The sequence below is a fragment of the Glossina fuscipes genome, unplaced genomic scaffold (assembly GCF_014805625.2).
Source record: "Glossina fuscipes isolate IAEA_lab_2018 unplaced genomic scaffold, Yale_Gfus_2 28, whole genome shotgun sequence".
Classification (NCBI taxonomy): domain Eukaryota; kingdom Metazoa; phylum Arthropoda; class Insecta; order Diptera; family Glossinidae; genus Glossina; species Glossina fuscipes.
The window spans coordinates 512,640-536,915 of record NW_023998423.1 but is presented as its reverse complement, the minus strand read 5'-3'; the positions used below and the strand labels follow the sequence as shown (position 1 = coordinate 536,915).

Here is a 24,276-nt window from a genome sequence, read left to right as displayed (position 1 = left end):
GAAGCAATCTAACATAACATAAATTTGTGCATAAAATAAAAAGAATAGGTCTCACTTCCCGATATAGATAAAATATATTTCAATAAAGTAAGAAGAAAGAAAACTGTTATTCGTTTACATTATATTTCAATTAAATCCAAAAGTGTATGCGCTTAAAATAAATACGCGGTCCAATAAATCCTATCTTACCTATTCAGGGTGGGTTATCTTAGAAGGTCTTTTTTGCATATAACTGCTTATCATTAACATAAATATTTTTGACTGGTAGTCATCTAAATCTTTAAAAATTAATATTATTTTATAACATTAGACCTATCGACCTATCTATTTCAATCAAAGTGGGTCAGTTTGACCGATCTTTTCTGTTGAATCGGTGCAGTAGAAAAAATTAAGATAGGAAGCTAAAATTTGACCCAAGCACGCATTCATCAATTAAAAGTTAAGGATTAAAATTCAAATTCAAATTTGCCTACCCTTTAGTTCTAATAACCAGCGCATCATTTTTTATATATAAGCAGGACTTTAATGGCATAAAATTACAAGCCGCTGCATAGAAGCGAACAATGGGATAAAAAATTTGCTTAAAAATGAATCATGTATATAGTTACGATCATTGTTTCAGGATTCAATCAAATGCACAAGCCACACGGGTCTTTCAAAATTCGAATGTACTCTTAACGACACTCTTATAAGCTCTACGGGTTTTTCCTCTTTTTTATTCTGGCTACATTTTCAGTTGGATAATGTGCATTCCCACACAACTTGTGGTATATTAAGTTTGTGCGAATTTATTACCGAACAACAAAAAGGATTTAAGGCGGAGTCATGTCTCATTATCGTGATCGCTTCAGAATCATTATTTGAATTGATCTAACCTTGTCTGTCCTACTTGATCCAAATTCGATACAATTTTGCTGCATATCAAGTTACTCTTCCGAATCATTTTTCTTCATAAAATATCAAAAATGTGAAAAAGTGAAAGTAAAGGCGGGCCTCTCTTAAGTTCTTCTGGTTGTTATATACATCCGCACGAACTTAATATATTCTTTACAATAAGCGTTGTCATTATGTGGAAAACATTTTTTTCCAATTCACAATTTCTCCTCAATACAGCAATTGTATTTCGGCATATGAAGTTGATGCGAAAGATTTGGATCCGATGGGGCAATTTCTCGAACCCGCACTCTTCGATGAAAATAGCTGAAAAATAATAATATTTTTGCAAGGGGAAATTAATCTTGCTAAATATGGAAAACCTTAGTTCATATTTTAAATCCGCTTTGCATGCAAACAAGGCAAAATGTTTGACGTTTTCATTATAGCGATAATAGATGAAGAATTTTATTGTGGGTGGGTGGGCTTCGCGCGACTATAACAGGTTTAGTTGTTCTACAGATATTTTCAACGTCTTCAGAAATGCCTTTCAACTCGTTGATAGACATACAAATGTCGAAACTTTCGATTATTTTTTAGCATTCATATACTCATATATGTCGCCAACTGCCAATTTTTCTGTTTTCTTTCCATTAAAAAAAAAAAAAAATTGGCTAAGCCTTAGATGCTAGTGCTCTTAAGAGTTTAGTCTTAAAATTTATTTCTCTGGCGAAATTAATAATAATAATAATTGATAAAAATCGTTTGGAACAATATACAGAGCCGATAGCCTGTGTTGCTAGTGCTCAATGTATTTTTTTTAGTCTAAGAATTCAATTCATTAGTCTAAAATTAAAATAATAATAATAATAATAATAATAATAATAAAACAAAATGTTATGATAAAAAGGTTTCCTGTAGAAAGTTCTCCAAACAGTTTTCATTTCTGATTATAATTGTTAGAATTTACACCGTGGCCGACATAATAGAATCAAGAAGGCGTTGAAAAAAAAAAAAATATATATATATATATATATATATATATTACGCTGAAATTCGGCATAAAGGAAAAAAGTGACATTCGAGGACGTCATAAAATCTGCAAGTAATTGAACTCAATGTCATGAAAAAGTGACTTGGTACGTCGTGAAGGCGTTGTGAAGTCTGATATATGCGCATAAGCACGCCTTGGATGTAGGCGCACACTCTCAATAATAATTGTCTTATTTTGTATAACCGCCAATACCTATAACAGTGTAGGTTTATTAATATATAGCCCGTGCATTCCTTAAAATCATTTATAAGCGAATAAAATTATGAGTAGAATAAAAAATATGACTATTACGATTACCTTTCTAAAATCCGAATTTACCAAGCCTGTCAATAGATCCTTATGAAGTGGATGAAGTGGATGAGGACTTACAGCGTAAGAAATATGGTTTTGTGGGACTGGCGTGATATTAGTGAAGTCAAACTCCTACAAAGATGGGTCTCGACGCTCACGCAGAGGAAGTTCTGCTGCGATGACCATTTTCTTTACATCATTGTTCAAATTAAGTTTTTCAGGCTCGTGATTAGTCTGCAGAAAATCAAAAGTCGCGACAGCTTGGAAAAGCAATAACATTGCAATACAAGCTAAATAAAATTGAAATGCTACAACAATCGAAGTGCTTCCAAACTGGTATCCCTTGCTTGTGTCAAAGTAAAGCCCAAAACCCGTGAATTGGAAATGCTGTAGAAATCGCATCAGACTTGCATGCCTTCTCTCTCAACTTTACCACATTGGCAGAAAATACATCGTAGAGTGGACAGATAATAAATAATAAAACGATAAGCAACCGCTTCCTAGAGATTTCACATGTGAGCGAAAAACTGGATGAAAGAATTTATTAAGTGTTTGAACAAAGTGGTTGAAAGAAGTTTTGAACTAGTATTCATCGCTTAAAAGCAATGGCCTGAAGTCGATAAGTCGGTGCAAGTCAGAAATTCAACTCACTAATATTTGAAGCAGAGAAGAGAATGTTATCTATCTTAAATAATTGATAACCTCTTAACAGTTAATCCCCTTTCATAGGTAGATAACAAAATTAGCCAGCAACCTTTCAGCATTTGCTCGTGAAACCGACCTACCTTCATTTTATAGCACAGTTGTCATGCAGTAATTTTGCAGCGGGCAAAATGATGGGAATTATTAGTTTAGATCGGTTATCGCGTTCCCCAAATTTTATTTGTTTTTGTTGCGCTTGCGAAAATTTAATATTAATAGTGCAAATTTTCTTTACCTACGCCAGAAAAAACGTTGAACTGTTTTTCAATCCAAATATCAAAGATTTCTGTACGCGCACGATAATCTTGAAGAAATTCAGTTTCGCATCTAAGATTAGTTTAATACCGCAGCGAGTTCGCCTGCTTGTATCAGTGCTTTACGATTGTCGATTTTATTTTCCCTTTTCCCTTCACGTTTCCCGGATGCGAAAGAGGACAGTTTATGGACGCAAAGTTAATCTTGGAAAGTTTACATATTTGCAAATGGGTGATCGGATGCGAAAAGTTTTCTTGTGGTGGCACCAAAATTGGTTCTTGGGGTTAAAAGGAATGAATTGGACGAAGTAAGATTTAAGCATTTTCGAAATACCTGAGTGAATAGGTAGGATAAGATGGAAAGACACTGTTATCAGTTTGAGAAGTTTAAAAAAGACTTGCCAGGGACAGACTGTATGCTTTGCGAGATGAATAGAAAAACTTTCACGCTGCACGCAATCATTGTGCAAAGGCCATTAGCGCTGCCTGCTGACTGCGTTGATCTGAACATTTTTTTATCGCACGTTTAGGGAAATGAAAGAATGTCAATAGCAGTAATATTTGCGTATAGTATATGAAATAAGGCATCTATAATATATCTCGGGGACCATTTATCGCTACCAATTCCGGAACGTGGAGAGGGCACGTATTAGCGTAGAGTCATTATGATTGTCAGTGCTGTACCTTTTTCGATCGCTGCCGCGGTTGCGCTTGACGTCTTCTAAATTCGCCTTTTTCGACTCTGCGACTGGCACCATTTTGCTGCTTGACGACCAGGTAACGGGTGTGAAATTCGCGATGTCTTTTGCCGTGCTGCTAAACTAGACTTAAGTATCCCTAATTTTTCATCCAATATATAATGGTGCTCTAGTTTTCGCCATACGAGTACATTTGAATATTTGCATCATTCATCCCTCAATTATCCAAGTGTCCTTGCAGCCACTCCCACTTGCACCCTCTTCTGAATCACACTTATATCAGGATCCGAATTGCCTGTAAACAGCTCGTTGTATGTGTGCGACGCCAATGTATCCTCGAATAGAAACAAACTGAATAATAGTAATGTCCTATAGTGAAACACTATTTTTTTGCAAAATATTATATAAGTAGACTTTAAACAGATTTCTTTATTAGTAAAATTTTATATATACAATCTTTGCTTTGTCTTAATGCAATGTAAAATTTCATTTTTTCTTTTTTTTTTGTATATAGCAAATATTTGAATTGTATTTTTTCCATTTAATATTAATATTTAAATAACACTTTGATTTTGTTACTAGGAAGCTCATCGTAGACTTTTATCTAAATAATAATAATAATAAGAAAAACATAAAAGCTCGAGCTAAAAAGCATTAAATTAAAAATGTTTTTTTTTTTTTCTAAAAATAAATACTGTCATCGCATAATCAAAAGTAATTATGTTTGAAAAAACATAAACGAAAGTGAAAGAAAAGAAAAAAAGTAATAACGGGGCTGACGTTGCGAATCTTGGATACCCATCGCTTAATGTAAATTTATGAAAACAGACATAAGCCATTCGACTATATTATTCACATAGTAATATTTATTGTAGATCTGGCGAGGTTGTGATTAGCAAGAGTAGATAGGTTGTAATCGTAAATTTCAAAGAAAGTCTCGCCTTTAGGATTATGACCCATTCTCGTGTTCTAAAGTTTAGGTTGTATGCCTACGTTAAAACATTCAACGTTTGGTGTAAAATCTCATTATATTACATTATATATTATATATTCTCTACATAGATCGTATATTATGTGTGTATCTGAGAAAAATATATTACAAACGCAATCTTAGAATGAGAAACTAAGCTTGCGGGTAGTAAGGTCAACTCTTCCAGATTTCAGCGAATACTCAGCCCTAAAGGAAAAGGTACGCGGACGGACGTCGGTCGGTAGATATATTTTATGTCTTAGTTCCTGTTAAACCAAATAAAGTAGGGTGATGCTTAGCAAAAGTTCGCCCTCTCATCATAATGTACTTATATGTATGTATATATAAGGATTTTTAAAATAAATAAACTAATAATACGTACACCATATTTTTTCATAAAAAATCTATTGCGTAAATAAAAATATAACATAAATGTCCTTGAAAAGTTATTAGCCTCAGAGATTCTCTACGCTTTCTCTCTTCTGCGGTTTGTTTTTTTTTTTTTTTTTTTGTTATTTTATTTTCCATAATAAGAGCACTTTATTGTTGTTCTGAATTATATTTCTTTCACCAAGTGAAAGTACGCTAGTTATAATAAATATTAACAATAATGATAAAAAAAAAACAAATAACGGCACATAAAATTATTACAATTCCTCAGCTAGAAAGCAAAAAAAAAATCCTAAAAAAGCTACAAGTGAGAACAACAGAAAAAATCGAAGCTCTGCAATTAAAAGGCTACTCCATGTTCGTCGTTGAATGAGCCTCACGGACTTCTCTTATTAAGGTCACTTGTAAGTAAATAAATAATAAAAAAAAATTTAATTTTTTCCCTAAGAAAATAACTTTGCTACCACGACTTCTTTTGTTTTTCTTTCCTCTTTCGTCATTTACTTAACATTAACAGCTTATCATCTTAAAACATCGTTTACTACCAATGTAGAAGTATATTTCTGTTCTTGTCTACTTGATATTGTCGTAGTCTTCGTAGTGGTTATCACTTTCTTGCCATCCACATCTTGTTCGATACCTTCATCTGAATGTTTATGGTCGGATTGTTGATCTCCCAGACAACCAATAGTTGTTACCTGGACACTGGTTTTCGAGAGTTGTAAAGGCGGTTTTTTGCTTAAGGTTGAGGGCGATGACCGCGAACCGCTGCCACTGCCTGAAGCCAAATCATCGTCATCACTATAATCATCGGCAGTGCTACCAAGTGGGCTACGATGGGAACTTACATGTGATCTTTGAGTCATTAAATGTTTCGAATTCCCTGTCCGACGGTAGTCGTGCGAAGTGGATGCATTCGCATCCTCTTCCGATATTTCATCAAAAGCGGGCGGTGGAGTTGTAGATCCAGATATTATAGGCGCTCTCATATTTATCGCTGTCATATTATGCGAAGGCGTACGTTGTGGAGTACGTATGTTAGCCAATGAACTTTTCCGTTTTGATGGGGAATGTTTCAGAGGGAAAGTGGGTGTCTTTTTAAATACCGTCTTACCCATGAAATTCTGAAAGCGTTGAGCATAAAATGACGGCCTGCATACAGAGACAGTGTCTCCATTGTAAATAATCGATTTAAAAGTGTGTTCTAATTTCTTTTCCAAACGGTATGATTGCAAAATATCTATAATACCGATATATAAAATCAAACGTTCATCATTTTCAGATCGTGCTGGTATACCGCCGGCTGGCACGTCTTCGTCCTCCTCGAAAGGAGTGTCAATGTCGGCGGTAATTGATTCCATCGCCGTAGAATGAGCCACCAAACGTTGCCGATTCATGCTACGCGTACGATTTAATGCGGTGCCAGCCGCTCCCGCCATAGAACATGAAGCTGCATTATACATAGATATTTGAGCTTGATCTACCTCTGACGTTTCATCTGCTTCCCTAATCTCTTCGCTACGTTGCAGCTTTGCTCTAGCGTTACGTATTCGTTCTTCTCTTTTCTCTTTCGCAGCCAAATCTAAATTATGTATACCTACTAAAAGAGAATAGTCCATAATTTGAAAACTTTCCAAGACCATACAATCCCTTTGTATGGTTTTTATCAGAGCGTTGTACTTATCCATCTCCAGAAAAATACCGTTCGGGTGATGTTCCATAAAATCCAAATCTTTATAAGTAGGACTGGCTTTCTGCCGTTCTAATTTAGAAGCCTTCCGGCGAAACGTTGAACCTTTTAAATCGTACTTGGCATGCATTTTAATATCGGAAGGCAGTAAATTATTCATCGCCACTAACCGAACATTTTTTGCATTGTAGTGAAAACAATAGAGGCCAAAAAATTTTGGCAATAACGTCCTGGGATTCTGGGACAAGTTCATATAGTAGCCGGGTAATAATTTTTGAAGAAATTCGCATTCCTTCTTCTGGACAGTCTTAATAATGAATTCATCATCCGCAGTTAAATAAAATATAGAACCTGAAGCCCCTGGATTGGAGAGTTGTCTTAAAGGGGCAGCACACATAGACATAAGAAAATCATCAGGCGCTATGCCAAATAAGTCACGGAAGTATCGAAAAGCTATCGGAGCGTACACCTTGAAACGGAATTCACTGTAATGATGAGCTGGCGTTATAGAAGAACCATCTGGAGGAAATGATATGGTTTCCATTTCGAAGAAATCATTCATTAGCAGATCACGTTTCGGTTTTGAAGCCAAACTGCCTACCGTGTGCTGAATACCCAATTGTATGGAACCCATAATTTGCTTAGATTGAATTTTCTTATAAGTAACCTCACCTCCCTCATCTACTCGACGATGGCCGATTTTTTTTTCATGTTTGGAAGGATGACGAGTAACGCTTTTATCCAACGTTGAGCTGGCACTTCGTATTTTCTGCTGAGCTTCCTGCTGTAAAAACGCTATACTTTCTCTACCGCCATGAGATTCAGCCGCGTCTCGAAATAACTGCTTCGATGTTGACGGTATAGCGGGAAACATCACATGTGTGGAGGCATTTAAATGGGCCTCTTCATTGTCCGATGTTAATGATACTGACGTTGAATTAGGTTTCAGTATACTTGTCGGAGCCATGTTGACAACGGTAGCAGCTATGTTAGTCAATGCTCGAGCTATTGTTGGTGACTCCGGTGGTGATGGCATTGAGGATTTTTTACTGCCAGCAGCAGCAGTCTGTTTTATTGATTCCATTTCTATGGAATCCAGAACAGAACTTTGGCTGTCCATATTAATATGCTATATTATGTCGTCGCTAGCGATGTTTGAAACGAGCGACTGACTCGTGGTGCAATAACTACAAAGAAAATAGTAAGGAAAAAAAAGAAAGAAAAAGAAGACAAACAAATTTTGGCATATTTTTATTTTCCATATTTTATTGTATTACGCAAACAAAAATTCTATACAAGAAAAAATTGCTTTTTATGAATAGTGGCGAACACGGGTGCTTAGTAGTGTTTTTAGAAGTTTTGGGAAGAATACAGTTAAAACGGAAATGTATCCGTTTTTATAAATTTAAGAGTTCACCTGAAAGGGAAAATTTGTTGTTTAAAGGGATGAACTGAACAACTGTAGAAGAGGGACACCGTCACTTATTGTAGCTTATTTGTATTTTTGAGGTTATAAAACCATAAAAAGTAAAGAACATTGAAATAAAGAGAAAAAATTAATAATATGCAGTTTGCATATAAATGTAGCTAAACTATTGAAATGAGAAGCGCGCAAACAGGCAGGCATTGCATAAATGTTTAATGGGAGTGGTGGTACGTTGATGCATATTTTTTTTTCTTATTTAAACTTACTCATGCTTAGCTTTCGATTGATTTTATTTTGAATACAGTTAAAAAACAATTTATTATTATTGTTGTTGCTGTTATTATACTATCAACGACAAGAGTATTTTATTTATTTTTTTTTTATATTATTAAATGAACCATGATGACTCATCAAGAATAAACCGATCAAATGAAATTTTTGTAGAATTCCGACACAATTTCACTTCAATTGAACGATAATATCGTTTGGAATTGTTTATGAAAGGTCATCATTACTATAATTAGAGTTATTTCTATATATGATTGCTTTATAGCAATCGTTACTTCTCTAGATGATTACTTTATTATAATATAAGTGCCTATATATAATGTGTATAATATGTATATGAGAGAAGATAAATACCTAAAGGACAAGTGTGTTGCGAACGAAACACATATTGAACGTTTTTTTGTTTTCTTTTGGAGGGTGGAATGCGGAAAAGTTGTCAACCTCCGTTAGGAGAAAAATAAAACCTGTCTCGAAGGAGATTGGTGCCGAACGATCATGTTCTTCCTACCATCATCTCTTGCCATCGTACGCTGCAGCTGCTAGATTAATCTACCTGTCCAATATGTCATATTTCAACTCACCTTCCAATCTGTCGCCGATATGATACTCTTTATTTTCAATATTCGCTAAGTTGAAGCCTTCCAAATTTAAAAGAAGTTCCGATTTCAACGGAATGCGGTAACGTTCTTCTTTCTATTTTGTTCTAGGGAGTTTAGTGTAACCCTTTGTCCAGTTTTTTAACTACTTCTAGGAGATAGTTGGTGTTTTAACATTAACCTCACTCATTCTAATGTTTCGGCTCTTCAGTTTTTTCACCAAAGATTTTTCAAATTTTCTATACTTAGATTTTGTTTGTATTCCATTCCTTATTATAAGTTCAAACTTAAATAAAGACTAACAACAACATGTCGAGTGAAAACAACTAACGGAAAGAGCCGAACAGACGAAAAAAATTTTGACCGTCAAATGAAAATTTGACGCAGCAGGCAACAGGGTCAGATAGTCGGCTTTATCCATTTATCGAAAGTATGCAAAACGCAATCGAAGTTACAACAATTAAAACTCTTATAAAAAAAAAGAAAAACTGAACGTAAGTAATTATCATAAAAAAATTTTGTATGCTTATCACCAAAAATAGTGCAAAGATAAAAAATTAAGGTTAAAGTATATAAGTAATGTATAAATGAAACTCATATCGAGTCTGAAATAAACTTGAGCTTCCAACATATTTTATTTTTTGTCGTAAACAATTCAAGGTCGTTCACAATACCTGCCTTGCCAATAGGACTTTGTTAAGGAGTTAATATCATTCACTCATCAAAGTACTTTATAGATTCATTCCGATCGATGTGGAAATAGAAACCTTCCGTAACACTATTAATAAAAACAACTTTTTCTCGTTCCTTTTTTTTTAAATTCTTGTTGAACTAAAATCCATTGAACTTACTTTTGTTTTTTTTTTTTTAGCAATCTTCACAAACAATGTACAATACTTTTAAGCAAATCCAAAAATAAATTTTCGATGATTAGCGAGATTTTTGTAGAAATTTGCTTTTTTTTGTGTTATGATTTATCTACAGATTATTAGTCTCTGCAAAGCAACAAGTTCCAGTTACACACATATGCGAAAGAGAGCATCAGCATTTGTAAACACATACACATGTTTTTTCATATATTAATAAAAAAAAAAAACAGCTGCAGACACTTGACTGGTGATTTAATAAGTATTTATACATATATCAAATAAGAAAGGAGTTCGGCTAATTTAACGACGGTTTATTTTTTGTTCTTGCATTTATTAAAAAATAATGATTTTCTAGATATTTGTTCTTAATATTAAATCGGGGCGTTTCTATAATAATGCAGTAGATTTATTTGTTTTTGTTGTTTCTACACATTACATTTCGTTTATTCTATTTTATTTTTACACAATATTTTTTTGTAAATTTATTTATACATTTATTTGTGTATTTTCATTATAATTACTTTCTGCTTTATTCCTCACTTTTTAAAAACAAAAATAAATAGAAAAAAAACAATTCCTTCAATTTTTCGCATTGGCTTAGTAGTTTACTCTGGGAGCCGTTTGCGTCGTTGCAAATTTGATTATAAAATGACAAACAGACTTAACAGTACACGAGAGCGAATAGTTCAACACAACATATGCTTATTACCAGTCCTGGTATCATAATTCGTAAATGAAAGACAGAGAGAGAGATGCATTGAGAACGCATAGTGTTGGTTAGTGGTTAATTGAAACTGTCAAATGAGTGAGGGATGCCTTTCTTCATTTTTATATTATATTAAAACTTACCTGGGAGTAAAATAATTGCTTTAGTTAAAGTGAAAAGATAATTAAGGTAATAAATTCAAGAAAAAAAATAAATACATAAAAATTAAAATAAAGGAAATTGGTTTCAAAGGGATTTATTGTCACTCGCGAAACTACAGAAAGAAAAAGCTTTTTATAAGGTTTAATAATTAATTGGTACGTTTAATCGCTTATAATTAAATAACGTAGTCGAATGCAATCATATGTAAGTGATTTGTTTGCAAGAAGCAATGCGGTTTGTGTACAAAACTATCAGAAATTTTTTTCACTTTTTTATTTTTACACAATTTGTCAATATGTAATAGTTAATAGTCCTTACTGGAAAATTTAGCTACTTAAAGCATTTAGTATAACTTACGGCAGATGCAAGTTTGTGCGGATGTATGCCAAAACTGTTTTATGTACCGATAAATTTTGAATCGTTTCCTGAAACCACCAGTCCATTCACGTGGTTTCTATTCACTCATATATTTTGGCCTAAGAGATTAAGCTTGTCGAAAATTTATTGAATCAGACTATTTGTACGTATACTCCCTTTACAAAAGCCCATTAAAAAAATAGTCGTATTACATTAAACAAAAATTGCAATCTTTAAAGTTTTTTAATAATAATCAGTGGAAAACTGTATTTTATTTATTAATTGAATCTGGAACCGTTGCACAGGGTGTGACCAATTTTCGAGTTCCCTCTCACATAAATATTCCTATAAAAAATAAGCCTTAAATTGCAACAAAGTCTAACTTTGATTGTCTCATAATGAAACCTTATTCAGAATGGTGACTTACAACAAATTTACGCAGAACGTTAATCTATTTTTCGAATCCCCCCGTATATAAGGTTTCTAATAGAAATTAAGTCCTTATACGGCAAAAAGGTGTAAGTTTTAATAATTTATGGCAACAGTAGATGAAATTAACTAAATTTTTTTGACAAAAAAAGTAATTTAACTAATTCTGAACCACGTCGGTTAACGTTACCGTTTCCCTGTATAAAAATAATCAGGGAAAGAAAGCGTTTTTAGGGCAACTCTTAGTATTTTATGAAGGAGCTAGATGAAGACTTAAATTAAGTGAAGCAGTACACTATGGTTAACAGTCGGCCCTGTCTTGCTCAAACGTTTCAACTTTCCTGTAAAAAGCTTTTCACTAATAGTGGACGACGGCTTGAGACAACTTTTTTGTTTTCGACCTTAGCATGTGAATTTGAGAAGTTTGTAATCATTTTCAATGCTTTAAGCAAAGCCTGAAATCTTAGTCTACGAGAAGTAAAAGGAACTATTGAGCTAAATGTGTAGATCCCTTTATTTTTGACTTAAAGTTAGATCAACTTTGTTTTCCCAGACAAAGTTTGCAATTTCTAATTGTTACAGTAAGCGACGAATACGATTTGATTTTTATGTTATAGTTCCAAATAGCGATACGAGCAATTTTATTGTTTTATACATTCAATCATTTCAATTTGACATTGGAAATTCGATTGAAAAATATATAAATTCAAAAGGAGGTATAGAAAAAATATACGAAATTGTTTACAATTCAAAAGGAGGTATGGAAAAAACATACGAAAAACATATGAATTCCAAAGGAGGTATGGAAAAAACATACGAAATGGTTACAATTCAAAAGGAGGTATGGAAAAAACATACGAAATGGTTACAATTCAAAAGGAGGTATGAAAAAATATACGAAATTGTTTACAAAAAATATGGTAAACTTCACGTCCCCTTTGCTGTGAAAAGAAATCTGGTGAACAATTTACTACTTTCTATTGATAGAAATTTTAATAGGCTTCAAACACAAAATAGTTGATACCTTTTCACATATTTTAAGTCGATGCTCTCGACAAAGTTTCGTAATTCCTTGAACCTTCTTCAAGACTCATTTTCGAAAGTTTTCAAAAAAAATGCAGAATTCATAGAATGAGAAAAACGGAAGAGTTTCTTCAATCATGAAAAAATTTGAGAAGAGAAATTCGTGAAAATATTCGAGAGACTTAACAATAAAAAAATTAAAAGCTCTTTGCTAGTTATATCAATAAGCCAACTACAATTTACCCCCGTCAAGTAGACAGAGAGTGCAGAGTCTAATAATTTTTTTCTCCGATATATTGATTGCTCTCTATAAACTGCTATTAAGAAAACGAAGTTTTGTAAGTTTGGATTAAAAAGTGCATTTTGAAGTTATCCATTGAGAGCGTCTCCTTTACGGTTTGCGTCTTTTCTTTTTAATAATTTGATTACACTTCGGCTCTTTAGGGTAGTACCCTCTCCTATGAAAACTGCTTGTTCGAGATATTTAGAGGTCCTCACTGTGTTGTTCAATTTTGGAAATCGTCGATAACTTTGGACCTTGTTAAGACACCAAAGTATGCATTGATGCAATGTTGTCATAATATTTAGTAATACTCCTTACGCGGAGCACGGACGATTCAAGAGTATGATCACCTATTATTTCAACTTTACGCTGGCGGTTTTAGTATAGACGAAGTGTTTCGACGAAACGCGAACTTTGATTATGAGTTTAAATAATTTGCAATAATTTGTGTCGTTGGATTGAAACGAAATATGCTCGAACGCTTTTGAAATAGTTGGGTTTTTCGACCACTTCCCACATAACACTTTATTTTGAAAAGTCAATAAGTGAATAATTGCATTAAGTGATGCGGTGTAGGGCACTCAATGGTGGGCCGTGGCCAACTATAAGGGATTCACCGTCTTGAGTTCTTCGAAAATTTTTCTTAAGATTAATTTCTTATAATATAAGAAAATTTCTTCTAGTGAATTTAATTAAAACCTTGTTTTCGTTTTAACAATTAAATATTTACACGTTCAATTGACAAATAGTGCTAAACACAACTGCAATCAGCTTAATTTAATTAAAATTATTTTAAATAATTCTTCCCCACAAAATAATACCAAAAATGCAAATATTTATTGTTGTTTTTCATTTTGCTCTGCTTTTGGTTTTCCTTCTTATTGAATAAAAATTTCGAAAAAGACGAACTACATTGAGGAGTAGCAGAGATTACAGAAACAAAAAAAAAACAAACCGTAAAAGTGGCTAATTTTTATAATGGAATGAAAATACAAATGTGAGACCTCGTATTTCACGTTCTTTTGTCTGTCAATTCGTCCCTAGAAGAGATTGCCTGGTAGATAGTCAGGGAAACATATGCATTTTGTGGTTGAAGTATACTTTCACGCATTGTTCATAGGCTTACACATACACAATATAATGGGTACTTAATTAAAATTCAATACATACGACCAGCCAGGAATGTGTCAGTCAGAGGCTCTCTCAGCGCGTACTTGAATAGACTGAAGCTTTTCCATTATGCTACGCTTACAGTTGGCGTTTTATTGCTATTTTTAATAGTTGAGGTATCATTACAGAGTTCAGTTGTGTGTGTATGCGCACGTTTTTATGTAGTTATGCCTGCCTGCATGTCTGTCTGAAAGTGTGTTTACATGACTGATATATTTTTACATACATATATAAAAAGAATAAAACTAAATATTTTTGTATATTAAATTACTTTCTCGTTTAAATTCCATGAGTAAGTGTGGTTCCCTGCACGTAAGCGATATTTATTCTAGTCAATTTAATTTTCAAGCATTTTTGGAAAAAAAAAACACATTTTTTTGTTTACAATAATATTGTCATATCAGCAGGGCTTTTTTTGCTTTGTTGTCTTTTTTACATTCCACTCTATTTTTTTCGATGGTTCGCGCAGACATTACAATATAGTATTTAAAGGTTACCCATATCCTGCTATGATCAGAGGAGAATAATTTATACGTACCTTTAATAACAATATGAAGAAAACCAAAAAGGTATGAAAAAGTGGGTCTATTCGTAGAACTTAATTTGTGAAAAGAAGCACAATGTAGAACTTAATTTTTAAATTTTAAACATCGAAAGGAAGGTGTGATTAATTATATTAAAAATGGGAACGCTACCTAAGTAAGAACGTGAACAGAACACTTGGCAGAATGCAGCTGACAACTATAGAGATCACTTAGAGTGATAGTTCTACAAATAACTTATAGTCCGCCAACTTTATTGAGGTTGAAGCAGAGTACTTCGTATTCACATAAAATCTTGCTTACTTGTCTCAGTAAATCATCTGTTGTTGATTTGTTGACTCGCAGAAGCAGAAGTAGAATAATAGGTATTTTATAACAAAGATGATGGAAATTAATGAAAGCTTCAACAGAAAAAGCTAAACTGTAATGGTAATACGATACGCTTCAAGGACTAAATTGACTTATTTAAGTTAATTATTGCGGTAAATTCGAGTTGAAGTCCTAACAAAGTTCAAATATGTAACACAGCGAGATTATGATCAAACGCGGCATAAGACAATGACCACAAAAATAATCGAATGAAACATCTTTTATTTTAAATTATTTTTATTACATTGGAAACAAAAACCTGTTCTACAATTCAGTCGCAATTCAGTCTTTACGTCTATTTAAATGCAAGTGATTAATTTCAACGACACACAGAGAATCAATTGTGGTTTTCACGTTTAAATATACAAACTATTCATTTGAAAAACATTAAGAAATTTTATTCTGTAATTATACTCTAAACGACTGATTGCAAAAGGGTATATTAAGTTTGTGCGAATGTATGCAGCATGCAGATGAACTTGAGATAGAATTAGCTTTTGTTTACCGATCGATTCGGAGTTATTTTCTCTCGCAATTGTCGAGAAATTTTGTACATCGGCATAGTTCTGTCCAAAGACCAATGCCGTTGAAAATGGTACGAATCGGATCATTTTTTCGATCACTTCTAGCAGAAAGCCTTATTATGGAAAGTCATTATATGAGTAACTGTATTAAACAAAATTGTGTAGGGTATTTAATTGTGGGTCGTGAAGTCTTTTCAGTCGTTTTCAATACCTTTGTTTTATCAAGCAAATTTTAAGAAGATGTAGGTAAAGTCCATTGCAAAGGAGTGGGGGTATTCTAAATTGCGTCGTTCCTCCTTTTGTCTTGCTAAGAAGTGTATATATATTTTCAATCAACGTAAAATTTCAATTTTCTCGTTCGTTGTTGTTGTCTGTATGTGCTTCGTGACTTGTCGCACTCACGATCGCAAAAACTGAAATAGAAGGCAATATAAGGCATATACTATATATTTTTAAATGAAAGTCACAAATTGGGTTTGAAGGCGGCGGAGATCTTGCTTGCAACGATTCTCATAAGTGTAGAAAACTAGAATCCGTAATTAGTGGCAGGTGGAATCATTCAGCAGGGCTATCTGAAAACACAGCGCACAGCGGTAATGACTTCGTTTACTTTACTCTGTTGATAGAAAGGTAATAAGTTCAATACAGTCCTACCAAAGGCATTGAGCTTTAAGCCCTTCGTAAATAATAGCACAAGTAGATGTGAGCTAAAGTAAATAATATATCTTGTTTTACGTAATTCTTTTGACAATATGTCGGTGATCTTGCTTTCGCTTTTACTCAGTAAGCGATAAGTTCTTCTTAAGGAGCTAATGTTATTTGTTGAGTCTTTACATCATTTTTTTTAAGAGGTCTTAAATTGTTTTTTAAATATTGCAACAAACCGAATTATTGAGAGGCTATTGAAAGCACCATCAAAATTCAGTTGTTCTGACAACTCTTCTTTCTCTTCAAATATTGTCGTACAGCCACGTCTTACTTAGTCCCGGGAATTATTTACCGATTTATTATAAGAATAAAGTTTTTTACAGAAGACCGACCTTATAGACAGCATTTCAGCATATTGTTTAGTTATACAAATAAAAAACAATTGGAAAATTTACTCATTTCCACATGTGTTGGTCAGTCAATAGAAGATTAGTTTTTGAAAGAAAATATGTTTTAACGTGTTTTGCTTTCCCTAATAAGAAAGCGGTAAATTGACCAAGGCGAACGTCAGCTGAAGTGAGTAAATGTGCAATATGGGCTGGAATTCTTGCACTTAGACATAAGGCCATACATGGCGTACTTAACCTGCGATGAAAACAAAAATGCTATACAAGTTTATAAAGAATTTTGTGCTATTTGTTTGTGATGTAATTGGTAAGAAAGTTATATTTGGCTTACGTAGTTTCTTTGATACTCAACATCTTCGATCAATACATCATAAAGGCAAATTATTTTGTTATAGGTGAATGTGTCATTTGTTTAAACGAGACCGTTTTTAAGGAAGCATACATTTTGCTTTGCTTTAAAACAATATTTTTGTAGGTTGTGGTTTTGTTGTCGCTTGTCGCTCTTATTATGTTAAGGGGTTAAAAGTTTTGACATGAGGTGTGGGTTGTATTCATTTTTGCAAAACCTTCGCAAGATCCAGAACAACAAAAGTCACTAATGCCTGTCGAATATTATAGAATGTCGAAGTTTCATTCTTTCCGATTTTTTTTTTTTTTTTTTAAGATGACTACAAAGCCGACCATAAATTCCCTACCTGTTTTTAGTTCCCTTATTCATAATTCTCCTTTCCTGTTTGTCTCCTTCTTCTTCCCTATTTCTCCTTCCTTGCCTCTCTCTCTCTCTCTTGTTCTGTCTCTCTCAGCCCGCTCCAAATCAATTTTTCTATTTTTGAAAAAAAGGTTTTCCCACACAGAGGCTGTATTGGGAGAACGTTAGTATTTAGAAGAATATGTCTGGCCGTCGTACAGATGTGTTACCCTTAGCTAGCCTACTATAAGAAGCAGTCAATAGAATGTTGATTGCATGATAAAGCAGCGAAGCAAAATTCGGTGAGGCTAAGTGCTGAAGAGGGAAAGTCAATTCAACAGAATTGTTTTCTGGAAAATCTTATTACATTTAATCATTACTAAATTCATCATTATCAATCATTATGAATGCAATATTTCATTACTTAAAAGAATATTTATCTGCAAGCTTTTGCATTTAAGCAAAAAGGATTATGAGATTGTTAACCTGATTTGAAGCGATTATGTGCAATTTTCACGCTAAAAGTGGATGTTCTCCTAGGGCAAATACGCATGCTTTCAGGCAGAACTGGTCATAAGAAACTTTTTAAGTAAAGTACTCACAGTTTTTTCTTCACAAGTTTTTGCATCAAAATAACGCCTACGGTAAATCGTCCTATAGCACGCATTTATATAATACGGTTTTGTATAACACGATTAAAGAGTGAGGATTAAAGAAATTAATTTAAAGAAATTTATTTTAAATGTAAAAAGTTAATCGTTTTTGGCTATAAATGGCTTATGAATGCGGGCAAATGGCAACAATATGTTTTTATGCAGACAAATACCAACAATAACGTTTAATAAGGAATAGTCAGGATGGCTATCCGGGCATATATAAGAGGCCCCAAAGTAAGTTAACTACGGTCACGCAAAGCGACGCTAAAGGCTTTATAAACTTAAATGAAGGCATTATGGAGGTCGCGATGCCCACTCGCGTTCGGTCACTTCTGCTTAGGGGAACTTTTTGGCTTGGATTACCGACAGGGATAATATAAGTTGCGAAAGAATAAAAAACGTGGGTATGAACGGCGTGCCCATACATTTTAAATCGACGTGGTATTCCAGACAAAATGAAATTCTGAATTATAGAGATTGTCGCACTTATTGGGAGCGTCTATCACAGCGAACATCATGAAGTTAAGCCACCAAGGCAAGCATTCACGTTCAGCGCTTTAATAGATTTTCCACAAAAACATTTCTTTCACGAAAATTACATTTAAATCATACTTAACCCGTGCTTTCATTACAAACTAAAGATAGATAAAAAAAGCTTTCTAGAAAGATAGTAAATATCTAAGGCAAAATGACAAGAAAATTTGAATATATGATACAGAAGTGTAGGGTATACAGGTTGACTAAAACATTGCGGTGCACATTTTAGTTCAGATACGGTACGTAGTCACATCTCACGTTCATTTAATAATTATTTATTAAATGTCTATGCAATTATAGCACAAGCGTGCATTGTGTGGTAGCAGCAAATCGCGTCAGCAACATTTCAAATATTTTTTTTCCTCATTTGGTGATTTTTCAGATATTATGTAATACAAATTCATTGGAACTTATTATCTTTGTGTAGTTATGTCTGATAATGGTTTCCTTATTACGTAACGGTTCTCTTCTTCTATTTCTTGTGGTTTTAAAGCTTAACAAGTTTTGACATACACTTCAAACAAAATAAAGCGAACATCGAATACACGTATATCATAATATCATCGAAGAAGATAGAAGATTAACGTTAGAAATGTCACAGTGTCTGAAAATGTAAAGAAGAGCATACGGTTTTAAACTATTCCAGCGATTACCTTAATGGTAGCTTTAAAATGGAGTAAAGTGTGTTAGATAGTACGTGACAAAGAGGGGTAAAGAGATGACGGGAGAGGTGGAGAAAAGTCAAGCGATGTAGCAAATTAATTGTATTAACACTTAATAAGAAACGAAAATATAGACACATACACATATATCCGTTGTAAGCTTCGAAGACTTAAGATTTTTGTTAAAGAATTTAAGTTTAAGTTGATACTGCATACGTATTAAGTATTTTTTCTTATTGTTGTTTATTTTGTTTTTATAGTATTTGTAATTGCACATATTTTTTGTCATTGTGTGTTTGTTATTAAAAGAAAAGTTTTATTTTGTTTTTTTTTTTAATTTTTAAATATTTTTTCCGGTTAATTCATGCCACACATTTCAAATTAATTATATGTTGTGTGTGTGCGTATACGTGTGCGAGAGAATGCGTTTGGCATTCAATTGATTTATGTTTAAAATGCGTTTTTTCTTTCTTTTTATTTATTTACTTTTGTTTGTACACAAATGGTTTTGAAGACCATGCGATTTGAAATTTGTTTTCTTTTCTTTTATTCCATGCTGTCGCTATTGTTTATGGTATTACCGTTGCTTTTGAGCTTTAGCTAATATGGGGGACCTGCTGTTAATATATACAACAACTACAATAAAAACAATAACAACTGCTTTTCCAATCATTATTGTTTACCAAAAAAAAAAAAAAAAAAAAAAAAATTCATATGTCAGCCCATATGTGTGTGTTTGCTTATTTTGCGCGTGGAATTGTTTCTACACATAAATCTCTTTTAATTGTTTCGTTTAATTATTAACGATTCGAATTTTTTTATAAATAGATAGGAAAGCATTTTCCAGTCATACTTTTTTTTTTCATAATTGAAAATTGAATTGAGCATTCTTACGATTGCTTACTATGGCTGCTCTTACTCTACGCATAGAGAAAATGTCTTTTTATCAAAATTGTTTCAATAATTAATTTCTTTTGATAGTATTTAGTAATATTAGGGATGATTAAGCAGCAGTCGCAGTACAATTTGTTTTTCTCTTTGCTATGATCAATCAGTGGGGTAATAAAGAAAGAGATAGTAGCGATTGGTCGCAGCCTATATAAGCCCTATCGGTAAATGCTATGTCTTGGCCGACTGAGCACTCACTTTAGTTACGACCAAGGAATATTTGCATTATAAATAAAAGCTTCTTGATTGTGTATGAATAAAGATCTCCTTCAAACTTTATCTGCAGACGCTTTAAACTAGGCTTAAGCTTTCTATTAAGTTAATTGTGGTTAAAAACTGCCAGTATATTCCAAAATTATTTGAAAATACCCAGTAAATGAACTAAACATGGCTTCGTAAGCCTTTTTATACCCACCGCTGTAAGATGGGGGTATACTCACTTTGTTTTTTCCATAATGTATGTAACACCCGAAAGGAAGCTTCAGAGACCATATGAAGAGCATGTATTCTTGATCAGCGTGATATTCTGAGTTGATTTAGCCATAGCTGTCCGTTTGTGTTTTTGTGTGTTGTGTGTTATTGGCAAACTCCTTGTCGTAAAAATTAAAATATCGATTTGGAATTTGTTAGAAACATTGAAAGTTTTTGCACAGAGCACGGTACTGAAAATAGCCCAAATTGATTAGAATAAAAGCTCGCATTGGAGCATAAACTGAACGCAACTCCGTTGTTCTTAATAAAAGGTTGTGGGTTTTTGCACGTTTCTCAGAAATTATAAAGATTAGAAGGCTGAAATTTTCTACATTTACTTGACGAAACAGTCTGCTCTTTACGTGCAAAAATGGTCAATGTCGCTCATGCCCATACAAAGTTACAATTGATTAAATTTTATTTTTTCTCGTTTTTGAGTTTGTTTGCTCATTCATCATAACGAAAACAAGACAGAATGTTTAAAACTATTTTGTACATTCCTCAAATGAAGATACATTATCTGCTTAAAATGGGTTAATTCAAAAATTAATACGGTACACGCAACGATTACTCTTTTCTTAATAATACCAAGGATGTAGGTGTCAAATAAAAGAAGTTGGGGTAGTTATGCAAGGCTCCGAACCGTCGAATATAGCTTTTTTACTTGTTTTTAACTCGAATATATGCAATTTGCAAGGTTTTTAGTTTTAAGGTCAGAAATACCGACGTTTTTATAGATCCATTTCTAGTAAGTGGTTATTGGTCATTGTAACCCATAACTTCTGTGAAACCGTTATAGTCACAGAAACCAGGTTGAATTTTGACACAAACATAAAAGTGTATGCACACACCTGGTATAGAATAAGCTGAAATAACCTCGGAGAAATTGCGACTTGTTAGTTGAATACAAAATAACAAGAAGGATAGAGGGACGGATAAGACGGGTTGAATGGATAAAGACTCGCTTTTCTCCATCTGAGTATTCTGAGTATTGCATCCGTTTAGACTTAATACATCCTTGGACCAAAAGTGCTTTCGAATATAATCAGGTCATGTAGAGGAAAGATGATTCTGATATTTAAAGGTTTTTTTATACAAATAAAAGGCATAGAAAAATTTTTTAAATTTAAATGTTTTGTAACCATTTATTTGTAAGGTCAAAAGCTCAAAAGGGTCACATTAACCCACGCGGTACTTCTAGTGTTAAAAGAATTAAATGAATTAATTGCTGCCAAAATAGATAATAAACAATATTTGTTATGGAGCGATGTCGGTTCCCAGAAGTATAGAAGGAAATTTAACGTTAAATTTGCAGTTTATAATGTATACATGGATGGATAATACAGCTTGGTTTTAAAACTGTTGTTTTTTATTGCGTATTTTTTTTTTATTTAGTGCTTCAGAGGTTTAGTTTTTTTATACATCTTTCTTTCTCATAAAAACCAGAAATTCCCAGTCATTGCTTTGTTTGATGCGATTTGCTTGTGGTCAACTTGTTTCTGATAAGATTCTGACTATGACATGTTATGTTATGACTGTACGCTTGCATATGCCAACATGCATTATGAGTCATAAAGACTATCAGAAGCTTACCCGATGATTAAATCAAGTGAAATCTGTTATGTATATATTGTTTATATATAAAAAAAAGAATTTTCTTCCATCGCAACCAACGTAAATGCTAACAATTTAAAACATTACAGTTAAGTAGGGTTGAATTTTAAATGCCCTATACCAAGATGGCTGCTAATGATCAAAGAACGTAAAGATCAAAGTTAAGAGTTAAGTTATAAATTTGAAACGTACAAAAATGACTTTTTAAAAAAGTCTAGTTTAGTCGGGGATCCAAAATGTGAAGTACGTGGTTCAAATTTAGCACAACCACTTTTAATTTATTTTTGTCGCGAATAACAAACGTGAGAACATGTGGAGTCTTACTTCTTACAAAGAATCTCTTATCAGCAGTCACTTGGTCCAAATGAGAATTAATTTTTGCTTGTCGAAGACCTCCTTAGCTTCTTCAACTAGTTTTGAAACTATCATGAATTGCAAGCTTGAACTTTTTTGCCGCATAAGGGCTTACTTCTCGTAAAATTTAAAAAGATGATGACTCGGGTCGGTCTGAGTGCAATTATTTCTTTTGTCAAAAAAATATATCTTTTCGTCATTAACTGAAGAATTATCGATTTTCGATTTATAAATGCTTAATTTTCGTGATATATAAAAAATAGATCTACCTGAGCCATATTTAACACAGTAAAATCTTTGTGCTAATTATCTTATTATATTTGATCTCTTGTCATTATAAAATTGAAAAAAATTCCGCTTTTTCAAATGACGATCCTGTGTCCGTAACCCTGTATCGTAAAAATTTCGTAAGTTTTGTTGTTCATATAGTCAGTTACTCAGTGACTAACTTCTTCCCCATACCAAAATAATGGTTAAAAAGAAATCGGGAACACGAAAGACAAAGGTAGTAGTCGCTGTGTGACTGTGTGACGAATCGCACTTAGATCTGGAAAAATCTAAGGATAAAAAATGATCTCAAAACATGGTCTAATTTCGCTTAAATTGTCATTTGTTTGGTTTTCTAAAGCTTTATTTTTAGCGAGGAATATTAGAAATAAAAATATTAAGTCAAACAGCAATTTTTTTTAAAATAGTTCCTAGAAGCATTCACTTTCAAAAGGATGCAAGTCAGTGTGCAGAAATCAAGTAAAATATCTTGCAAATGATGCCTTGTATGTATTTGAGAATATATAGACACACCTTAGAGGGAAAAGGGGATAGGCAGGCAGAAAGATGAGAAGTGATTGACAATAGTTATATAATGATCTATCTCAAGTTGTTCTGGCCGCCACGTACATCTGGACAAAAATAAAGAGAATCCTACCGCAAACGTGATATCGATTATAACAATAAACAAAATTGCGTACCTTTCAGAGAGAATTTCGTACATTTCCGAATTCTTTTCCGTATTATAAAAGCAAAAGTAAACTTAGTTTAATTTTTCAACGCACGCACATTAGCCTAATATTCAATCTCTCTTAGTCTACCTACAGAATATTATAGACTTAATGTGAGTGCCTGCTTTGCGGGCAAACTTGGTAGTCTTCGTTGATCTAGTGGCTTATGTGAGCGTAAGCTGGCGTCTTCCGCACTACGCCCGGGTTACCTAATTAATCTAAAATGCATGCATGTAGTAAATCCACTATGAATAATATTCGCTTTGATTCAAAATTTTTTTGTTACAAATCATTTAATTTTATTGTTTTATTCTTTGCAAAAACAATTTTTTTCTTTTTATTTTATTGTAATCTTTATTATTTTCAATTCTTTACTAATATTTTTTATTCTGTTTTTTACAAACATAACAAACAAAATCACTTCTATTATCTGATTAGTTATTAAAGGTATATAGAATTTTAATTTAATATTTTTTCCAAAAAAATGAAAAAATATCACTTACCTTGAGGGAGAAATGATACGTAAATCCACATCAAGTTTATGTTATTAGGCTAAAATTTCAAATATTTTTAAGGTCAATGGCGGTTACGAAAAATATATCAACAAATGCTTTATTTTATTGCATA

The 24,276-nt window shown here is 33.0% G+C and overlaps 2 protein-coding genes across 4 annotated transcripts in view; both read right to left on the bottom strand.

Moving 5' to 3' along the window:
* Positions 1-14,435, bottom strand: part of LOC119636134 — a 22,242-nt gene extending 7,807 nt beyond the window's left edge. Inside the window, exon 1 of one of the 2 annotated variants that reach the window (XM_038031306.1) lies at positions 14,232-14,435. The gene's annotated coding sequence lies outside the window, so the exon portion shown is untranslated. Of the gene's footprint in view, positions 1-875; positions 952-14,231 lie in introns of those variants that run through there. The other variant, XM_038031307.1, reaches the window with a different exon arrangement.
* Positions 5,460-24,276, bottom strand: LOC119636135 (phosphatidylinositol 4-phosphate 5-kinase type-1 alpha). Of its 2 annotated transcripts, none has more exons than XM_038031309.1 (2): positions 24,153-24,276; positions 5,460-8,109 (listed from the first exon to the last, which is right to left on the bottom strand). In XM_038031309.1, exon 2 carries the CDS (start codon positions 8,040-8,042, stop codon positions 5,754-5,756), a length of 2,289 nt encoding a protein of 762 aa, XP_037887237.1. In that variant the 5' UTR covers positions 8,043-8,109; positions 24,153-24,276; the 3' UTR covers positions 5,460-5,753. The 2 variants fall into 2 exon arrangements, with proteins under 2 accessions (XP_037887237.1, XP_037887236.1); XM_038031308.1 differs by lacking the exon at positions 24,153-24,276 and adding an exon at positions 10,084-10,563.

Coding starts and splice junctions, on each gene's coding strand:
- LOC119636135 (XM_038031309.1), bottom strand. CDS start 8,042: ATGGACAGCCAAAGTTCTGTTCTGGATTCCATAGAAATGGAATCAATA.